At 42.8% G+C, this 10757-nt stretch overlaps 1 protein-coding gene across 1 annotated transcript; it reads right to left on the bottom strand.

The window, feature by feature from the left end:
• Nucleotides 1–8413: 8413 nt before the first annotated feature.
• On the bottom strand, nt 8414–10351 carry bsx (brain-specific homeobox; the record flags this gene model as incomplete). Its single annotated transcript, XM_080014313.1, has 3 exons — nt 8414–8659; nt 9091–9281; nt 10102–10351. The coding sequence occupies 3 exons, from the start codon at nt 10349–10351 to the stop codon at nt 8414–8416; spliced, it is 687 nt and encodes a 228-aa protein (XP_079870439.1).
• Between the last annotated feature and the right edge of the window lie 406 nt (nt 10352–10757).

The following is a 10757-nucleotide window of genomic DNA, read 5'->3' on the forward strand; positions in this document are numbered from 1 at the left end:
CCTGTTGTGTCCATGACCAATGGGTAATTCTTCAGTGAACTGAGCCTCCTTCAGAAGCAGGCAGTCCAATCTGGAAAGATTACCCCCACCCAACCCCCCTTTGTCTGGGTCAGCTTGTGGATATCTGCGACCTAGTGCTAGCCACACACACACACACACACACACACACACACACACACACACACACACACACACACACACACACACACACACACACACACACACACACACACACCACCTGTGAAGGAGCTGTCTCCCCTCTCTGAATATCACTTGAAATCTCCTCCTAAGGGTCTCCTAAACTCTTGTCGACTTCATGTTGGTGGGAAAAAAAAGAGGAAAAAATCTGGTGTATTTAGATTGTGCATCAGTAGATGACCAGTACTCTTTTATTTTTTTAATTAGGTAAAAAACATTGGTTCTTAACAAATGACTTACTGCTTCTCTCTATGTGTGTGTGCGTGTGTGTGCTTGTGTGTCGTGTATCGTCAGGGCGTGTGTTTCTGAAGCCGAGCAAAATTGGCAAAATTCGATTTTTGTGTGTGTGATGGAGCACAAAGTGGTTCCTTCTTGCCACTCGATCTGCCCATCACTCATCTGTCATCGCTCAACTCCGTCAGCCCCCTCTCGCTCCGCTATCACTGAGCGCTGTTTAATGGACTACTTTAATTTTAGTCCCGACTTAAGACAGAAAGGGACATGGATATGGATCAAAAGTGCAGCCGGGAGTGTAGTTGTTGGAAACAAATAGCTTCGAGGGCGCTCCCTCCAGTCGGGCAATCAAAAGTCGCCGCTCGCTATTTGATACCGTGACGTAGCGCCTGTGAAAACTTAAAACTTAAAAAAAAAAAACTAAATCCTCTCCCTTCCCCTCTGTACTCGCTCTCTCGTTTTCTGTCTCTGCCTCAGGCCTACACCCTGAGAGACTACAAGCAGCTGAAGAATGAGGTGAACCTGCGAGGTCTGGGGCCCGATTATAAATCCTGTGAAAAGACCGTGAGTATTTATTTACAGGTCGAATCGATGCCTGGAGATCCCTCCTGCTCGCGAGCCCTGTTCACGCGTAAACGGATATATTTCGATATTTTCATTGCGTTTTGTCCATGTCAAAACTGTGTTTCACGTCACTGAAGATGAAAAACGTCTTCTCAGAACTCAGTTTTCGTGTATTTTCGTGCGGGTAAACAGGAGCTTCTTGAAAGCGCTGACGTCCGCAAGGTCGCCATTAAAAGCAAGGTCGCCATTAAAAGTCTCTCCAACTTTAGGGATCGCGCCCATACAGTGTTGTGTATGAATAGAGTGAAGGAGCTCAATACACTGCATGCTCCTGATGTTCTTCTGTGGTGTTTGACGTCGCGCTTTATGACATGCTTTCGCCCTCTACTGCCCTGGAATGCTTGTGTGAGCGTTTTAAATCGCTCACATAACCCCTTTCTATAGAGAAAGTACCGTGTGAAGCCGATTGTAGTAAACGAAGAAGAGCGCTCAACAGCAAACATGGCTGCACGCACAGCGTCGGAGCTTGTTTAGGTCGAGGAGAAATTGCTGTTCATGGTGGTTAAACCCACAAGATCTTCAAAAGGGCAGTTGATAAGTCCGCCCGCCTGTTCCATGCAGGGACAGGAGAGGAGAGTCCTGCCTAGCATATTATTGCAGAGGAAGTGACTGAACTATGGAACGGAGTCACAATGTGTACTTACTCTTCCTCATTGCAAGATTCTCTTAAAATAAACTGCACATAAATACTAATTAAAACGTTACTTTTATTTGGAAAACTGAACATTACAGCGACTCTGTTAATTGACAATACAATCACAAACCTGTTTGCGTATTCTAGTTTGTCTCTGCATCAAAAAGTTAATTGGTAGACTATGAATTTCACATCTGACTCGATTTTGGCAATTTCAGCACTAAAACAGCAAAACTCTGATCTCCCATCGCTTCCAATGCCTTTCCTCGGCCACCCTGATACAATCGCTGCCCGCCCGTGGCACCCCCTTTGCGAGCCGCAATTTTGTTTTTGCACAGAACAGTCTCCGTGAGTGGAAAGGTATCCCGCGTGCACAAACTCGACCCTCCCTACACGCTTGCAACTGCTCAACACTCACTTGCATCAGAGTCAATTTTGTGAGATGTGATTTTTTTTGTTTGTTTAAAAAAAATAAATGCGCACATGGACTGTGATTGGATTTTTATCCGTGAATAGTATTTTATACTCAATTGCTTCCCAGATACAACATTGTGATATTTGGAGGAGTGGATCATTTCTCCAGAAAGGTAACTGACTGCTGCTATATTTTAGTAATTCGAGATGCTGTGCACTGGCTACACCGGCATAGACCTGCGCCCTGGTAAACATCACACTACAAGACTGATTGGTGACGGGGGCGTCACACATTACAAGATCTTTCACCAGGAGGAATCCCCGACGGGTCTGTCGGGTCTTAAAAACGACGTTTGGTCACAAACGCACGGCAGAAGTGACACCGGACATGACGCGATACCATGCGCGGGAAAGGATTATTTATTTTTTATTATATTGATCACTGTAAAAACAACAATTAGAAGCGGAATGTAGACAAGAAATATATTGAAAACCTAGAGAAGAAAGGTTAAATAGTCATGTTGTGTTTCTGTGTCTCTGATTCTCAACTCCCCCCCCCCCCTCAGCCCGTGTCTGCTGTCATGCAGTGGCTGGTGGCGACACTCCCGACTCAATTCTGACACGAAAAAAGCTGCTTGATATCTCGGAGGCGTCTGCGAGCGCTCGGCGAGCAGTCGGACCGCGTTGTGAGCGGTTCATATCACACGGGAGCGCGCTATGATTTTCTTCCGATTTGGGGCTTTGCTATCAATTATATCAATTAAAATATATAGCCAGTGCACAGCACGGGGAATTACTAAAATTGAATGAACCAAAAAAAGAAGCCCTGTGCGTGGCGCAACGGGGAGCCTTTATCACTCCCCCTGTTAACCCAAAAGTCGGATTCCGCACCCGAAAAAAGCTGTAAGACGCTGTGTTACAGCTGTGCCAGCGCTTCATCTCCGCCCCTCTCTCTGTAGCTCGCCCTCTCTATCTCCATCTCTCTATCTACCTTACCCTTCCTCCCTCTATCTCTTTCCTTTTCTCTCCACGGACAAAATAAGATTTACAAAGCAAATGAGTGTATCCCTAAGAAGTTAAGTGCGTTTTTGCGCTTTGATGTGTCTTTTGTTAACCCCACCCGCCCCCCACCCCCATCCAGGTTGTGAAAAGTGTGCATGTTTGGCCAATTTGCACGGGATGGAGCCCCCGCTCGCCTCCTATTAGTGAATGATATGTGTAAATGTTGATAGGCCCGATGAATGCTGCGCTGTGTTTGCTTTGGGTCGGGGCCGTGTGGAGAGTCTCTGACGAGGGCGCACACAATGGGAAGGGCCTTAAGAGTGTGTGTGGGGCGCAGGGGGCCACAGCTCAGTTAATTAAACCCTCCTTTGTACCTCGTCTTTCCCTCTGTCACACTCTCTGTCGCTCTTTCTCTCCGTCTCTGTTTCTCCCTGCCTCTGTCTTTCAATCCCCGATCAGGCCGAGAAAATGAGGCGACAGAAGCTGTATTCAAATGTGATCCGCGAGCAGAACAAAACGATGAGTAGGATTCCTTTTCTCCCGCCCAAGGACCCGGAAGATGTTGACAAGATGGTCCCCAGGAGGAAGGTGGGTGTGTGGGTGGGTGTGTATGTGTGTGTGTGTGTGTGTGTGTGTGTGTGTGTGTGTGTGTGTGTGTGTGTGTGTGTGTGTGTGTGTCTGTGCGTGTCTGTGCGTGTCTGTGTGAGTGTCTGTCTGTTATGTGTGTGTTAGGTGTGTCACAGTTATTGCATCATCAGAATTATTTGAACTGATAGCGATCATTCAGCAAAAATCGTTAGACACCATAATTGTATGATTTGATCCAAATGTCAAGGGAATTTCCAGCCGACGTTAGAAAAAACAAAACAAAAAACCCAAAGTGTGTTTTCATCAGTTGGGTTGGGGCAAATTGACGGTCAGACTTTTTATGTTCCAATTTTTGTGCGTGTGTGTGTGTCTGTGTGTGTGTGTGTGTGTGTGTGTGTGTGTGTCCGCTCACACTTGAGAAGCTGAAATCATATGTGGGCAAATTCAAAAATTCTCAAATTCATACCATCCCTCTCTCGCTGAAGGCTCTGGAATATGCCAAAAACATCGCCAAGCCCCAGGTGCAACCGCACCACCCCAAACCCAATCGCGGGCTGGAGGGCGTCGTCGAGCGCGCTCCCCCTGTGGAGGGCCTGGACCTCAGGCAGCTGACCGCACTGGAGCTCATGAGGAAGCGCCACGAGGAGGAGAAACAAGCCGTGGCGTGCTTCAGAAAAGTGCACGCCGTCTGAGGAAAAGTCAACGGGCATATGGTTTTTGGGAAAGCCAATGCTTGCGCCGAAATACTCTGACCGCTGAAGGGCGGCTTCAAAGTAGGCCCACCCGAGGGGAAGACCAAGAGGTTCAGGAGCTCTTTCTTCCCCTGGGCTATTTACGTGTTAAATACATAGAGGCAGCAGACTGCTAAACCCTTTAATGCTGTATAGTATGTGTGTGTATGTGTTGCCTTTAGTCTATATTATTGCTGGTAGGTCTGTATAATAATCTGACTCCTGTGGAGGACACTCTCTCTCTCCTGGCTGTTTTGACAACTGCTCCTTTATTTTAGGTCAACATTGCAGAAGTAGAATGAGACCTTGACGTTTCACCATCAAACTAGATTTGTCTGAATGATGTTTTGTTTGTTTAGCCATCTCATTTTGCCAGTCGCCACCTGGATTTCGCCGTTGGATTTCCCACTCGAACGTTCCGCACTCTAGTCCCGGGAGCGATTGTTTCCTCCCCCTATTCTCTGTGTAACAGATTTTGTTTGTTTGTTTGTTTGTTGTTTGAATTGAGATGACACTTTGAAGCCCACCCAATTGGGTCCCAGTGCATACTGTAGCCATCCTCTGAAGAGGAAAACCCCGCCCGACCGCCGCAAAAAAACAAAATGCCCTCAAGCTGCTCTCTTCTCTAACACAACCGTCAGATCATTATCAAAGCAATTTACCTCTGTGCAATATTTTAATTAGAGTGTAGTCTCTATTTAACCCATCATGGGCTCTTTGAAGCCCTGTGTTTTAGTGTTAAGTCCTCAGATGCGTAGAGTACAGTAAATGATTAAGACCTTTTTTTTTTTTTTTTCGGATTTAATGAGAAACGCCGTGTATCCAGGCCGAGTCTCTTTGCATCTTTTTTACCCCCCTTTTAAGTCCCGCCTCCTCTTTTTTTTTTTTTTTTTTCGGCCATTGAAATCCAGTTAATTGAAGGAGTCTTTCACCGCCATACATGAAGGAGGCCGAATTAGCATCCCTTTCTGTCCATTGCAAAGCTTTGATGTGAAAAGCAGGCTTTCAGTAGGCGGCAGGCCTCCTGAAAATGAGCTGATGGCCCTGCTATTAGGGCCCAAATGCAGATGCTTCCATGTGTTGCAAAACGCTTAATCTTTTAATTGATCACCTTCTGCATGGCCTATTCTCTGTGCACCCCCCCCATCCCCCACCCCCTTCCCCGCTCCCTGTTAATCAGAATCACATTTTGAAAATGACCTAAATTGCTTTTCAAAGGGCAGCGAAGCACGGCATATCCTGTTTTAGTCAGGGAGACGGGCGCTTTGTAGGTGGAGGAGAGTTAATACACAAATGCACACCCAGGGACACATGTCCTTCCTGTTGCATGATGTGAAATGGAAGAATAAAACTGCTCCAAATGGCCAGCTTATGAGATCAGATTGTGTATTTCTTAAGTGTATGTGCTATGTGCATATTTATATCTTCTGGGTCCAAGTATCTGTGCTTTAGAAAAGAGTATTCATTATGTTTACGCAGTGAGATCAAAGTTGCACAGCAGCAAAATTACCGGGATGAATGATCAATGAATAACAAATATATAAGAAGTGCATAATGTTTGTATGTTACTGCATATGAATGACATTGAGATGCAGCCCATGTATATTGTTTGACTATTATGTGAATGCCTCATGCATACTACAAACATGGATATATTTTAATGGCAAAACCACGGCGGATGTCCTTAAGTTCACTAAGAGTAATAACATTAAGTAAACAGTGACGCCAACAATAAACAGTAAGTATTTTATGTATTTTATTTCTCAAACTTGCTGTCAATATGCAGGGCATACAACAGACACATTTGTAGACCTATGCATTGCATCCAAGTTGCATCCAAGGCAGTTGATCTGTAAATTCCCGGCTGTCAACTGAACTGTGAAACGTCACAAGCATTTTTATACATTTGTGGCCACCACCATCCTCTTCAGAGGACAACCATATTCCATACCATATTTGGATCTCTTTAACAATTCATCAACCGCAAAATCCCAAAGCGTTGTAGCTGCAGAAGAACCCTGAACCTGCAGAGAAGCCCAAAGAACAATGCCCACGCACGCTGTACGCACAAAGAACTATTCAGATTTCAAATACTGACATTGAAGTGTCTTTGCTTTCCTGCTGAAATGCATAGTTTTTTTCTCCATTTTTGGAGATTTTTGGACTCCCACTACCCCCCCACTGTATCCTGTTGAATCGCCAAATATTTGTCTTATTTCCACACTGAACACATTATGTAGTCGGGCCGTCTATGATATAAACACCTTTCATTGAACTATATAGGAATAGATTTCCACTTTGGACTGTCTTGTACTTGTAATAGACGTAATGTGTTGGATTCATGAATGTAAACAGTACATTAGTAGTTCACTGAAGAGACCAAAAGGTGCTGCCAGTATGCAAAGGTTAAACAAATTAATCATGGCAGGTGGATAAGATGTGGCCAGAAATTGAGTATTCATGAACTGCATGCCACAGCTAAACACATCTCCCGATCATTTCCAAAAAATTGTTTTGTAAAGAAACAAAATTCTTGTATGGTTCCTCAACCAGGACTAGGACTAGGACCAGGATCTACTGGAAAAAAAGATGCATCACCCCGTTTATTCCATAAGTTATTGCCATTTAGTTGTTGGCAGAACAAATAACTTGAAATATTCTTAAAGGGGCATTGAGGTCAATTGTGCAGGCGTGCACAGTGATGTGTTTTGTTTTCTTAACTTAAGCGTCTAAAAAGGAGCTTTGCACAGCCATTAACAATTAAGAAAAGCATTTATTTACACGCACTCAGGCATCGGAACTTTGTTTCTTTGCTCTGTCGGCGACTCGTCTGGAGAATTGGTTCGTCTGTTCTCATTTTGTCAGATTTCTCGCTGTCAGATTTTACGGTACAGTCAACGACTTCATGCAGATAACACAATGTAATATCAGTTGTGTACACACACACACACACACCCACGCACGCACATGCACGCACACACCCACACACCCACACCCAACAAATTTGTATTATTCTGTTGAGGACCCATGCTATTTGATACAATCTGTCATATTTTTAAAATAATAATAGGCCTTATACTACTACAACTAATATTACTACTACTACCACTGCTACTACTACTACTACTACTACTAATAATAATAATAATGATAATAATAATGATAATAATAAAAATGATAATAATAATAATAATAAACGAAACAAAATGAGCAACAGATCATCGACAAAATAAAACTTTTTATAGGTTTTGCTTAACTGGGAGCCAACGTCAATTGATTTTAAATCATTTAAATCACTATTCAAACGTGTGCGACAAAAGATTTGCGTAGAAACCACAAAATACCACTGAATAAAACAACAGAAGATGTCCCTTCAAGAATTCGACCGAGCCAAAGTGCAAAAGGAAGGTAATATTAGTAATGTACAACAAAAAACTGTTTGATTTAAAAATACATATCTAGACAATGCTTTCAACAGAGGGGAGGTAACAATTCCGCCACACTTCATGAAACAAATATTTACAAATTAACGGCGGATAATTATTATTATAATTTTAATAATAATAATAATAATAATAATAATAATAATAATAATAATAATAATAAAAATGATATCTTCTTATACATAACAGCACGACATATTGGCTACTTCAGAGAATAAAAAAAAGCTAGATTCTGCATGGTTGAATAAATACTGGCGTTTAGCATCGTATCGTATTTTACAAAGCTATATATATATATATATATATATATATATATATATATATATATATATATATATATATATATATATATATATGTATGTATGTATGTATGTAATTGTATCCTTTGTTATTTCAAAAAGAAAAAAGGCGGCATTTACAATGGTACAATGGTCGACTTCGTTTTTAGAAAATATCCCGCATGGCAGGGCCTACTACGACTATTATTATTATTATTATTATTATTATTATTATTATTATTATTATTACTATTATTATTATTATTATTATAGTAAATGCTCCGGTGAGCAGACGTCGTCCTCGATGTCCACGTCGTCGTCGTTCTCCTCCTCCGCCAGGAACGAGCCCGGGCCCATCCCCACTTTGGCGTCGTCGCTGCTCTTCTCGTTCATCTCGCCCTCGCTGGAGTTCCCCGTGGATCTGTCCAAGTCACTCGGGGTTTTCCGGTCGTCCTGCGCTTTCCTCAGCTGTTTCTTGTGCTTCATCCTCCTGTTTTGGAACCACGTTTTCACCTGAGCGTAAAAAAACGTTATTATTATTATTATTATTATTATTATTATTATGAATAATAACAATAACAATAATATGAATATTGTTATTATTATTATTATAGATAGATAGATAGACAAAAATTCAAATACAAAGAAATTACACAATCAACCTCTAAATGAAACTAGGAAATTGCAGAATTTCGCACCCTGCAATAAACGGGAAAAAATAACAACAAACAATAAACCTCTGAATCAACATTTCACACTGTCAAAAAGAGGAAATTGTGCAATTCGCATACATACATAATAAAACCTGTGGACTCTACGCAGTATAAGTGCATGGTGTGTATGCGCTGCACCGTTTACGCTACACACAGTTCCACTTCATACCAGTCAAACCAGAAGCTACGTTTCGAAATGATGACGTCATTTTTTGGGGGTTTTGTTTTTACCTGTGTTTCGGACAGACTTAAGGCCGTGGCCAGCTCGACCCTCTCCGGGGTGGACAGGTACCTCTGGATCTCGAACCTCTTCTCGAGGCCGGAGAGCTGGGAGTCGGAGAAGACCGTCCGGGCCTTCCTGCGTCTGCAGTGCTTCCCTGGCAGCTCCGGGTGGTGCTGGAACAGGGCCGGCATCTGCATCCCTGTCAGGGGGAGATAGAGAAGATATTGGTAACAAGATGAAGAATGTGAATAACAACACACTTATTTTTTCAGGAAAACGAATATGGTTATAATAATAATAATAATAATAATAATAATAATAATAACAACAATAATAATAATAATAATAATATTTTCGACAATGTTTTCAAGAGAGCGAATGTAACATTTTCAAATGAACACACGTACATATATGTGGATAATAATAATAACAACAACAATAATAATAATAATAATAATAATAATAATAATAATAATAATAATAATAATACAATATAAAGACAATAATAATAACATATTTGAGAAACGATATAGTCTATATACAGCAAAGCTTTTCAAAACAACCAAATCTTACTATTTCAATAGGCCTAAGGGTTCCTTATATTTCCATAAAACGCTTTCAATTTATATCACTGTTTTTAACAATTTAACTCTCTTTGAAACTTTTAAAATGCATTTAAATATTTATTTACGGAGTTTTTTTTTTTTTTTTATGAAAAGTGTAGGTGCCGTTTGTGACCTCTGTGAAAAAAAAAAAATATATATATATATATACTAAAGAAAATCGTGGGCGGCCTTCAAATCCAAAAGATTTCGGGGGATTTTTGTATTATGGGCAGATTTTATGTTTTATACACGGCAGATGTAACAGTAATGCGTTCACCCTTGTACTGGAGCATTTTATTTTTTTAAGAAACGGCATTAGCAGCCATGTATTTTCACTTCATTATTATTATTATTATTATTATTATTATTATTATTGTTACTACTTGAGGTGAAGGCTTGGTTTTTGAAGCTTACCAGATGTGAAGAAGTACTGGTGGTGGTAGTGGTGGTCCGGCTTGTGCAGAGGGTGGTGGGGGTGCGGGGCCAGGATCGGGGCGGGCACCAGCGGGTATCCGTACTCCAGGAGGGGCATCCTGGCGAAGGGCGACGGGAACACCTCCCGGACCGGCTTGGGCTTGTGCAACAAGATGTCCTCGATGAAAAACGACGTGGACCTCTGCGCCGGCTGCATCTGCGGCACCGGGGACGTGTAGTTCAGACTCATTATTCTGGTGTCGGGTGGGTGGACGGTTGGGTGTAGGGAGGGGTGTCGGGAGGGGTGTAGGGAAGGGGGGTGGGGGGGGGGGGGGGAGTTTTAATCGTCTTCAAACGTGCATCTGTGCGACGCGAAGTCTCTGTGTCTTCCCCACGGACGCTTTTAAATGCTCGCCCCGTGTCACAAACACCCGACTGCGTGGCCGAGAGCGGCGTTGGTGCCCGGATTCATGGAGGAGATTACTATTTATTCGAGCAGTGGAAGTGGAAGGTGGGATTGATGAGCGGGGAGCCAATGGGCGCGCGGGGGGGGCGGCGCGGGTGGGATTAACCGCCGTGAGCGTCAATTTGGTGCGGGAGGCGGCGGAGGGAGGCGGGGAGGGAGGGAGGGAGGGAGGGAGGCGGGGAGGGAGGCA

This window comes from Zeus faber (assembly GCF_960531495.2).
Source record: "Zeus faber genome assembly, chromosome: 14".
NCBI lineage: Eukaryota > Metazoa > Chordata > Actinopteri > Zeiformes > Zeidae > Zeus > Zeus faber.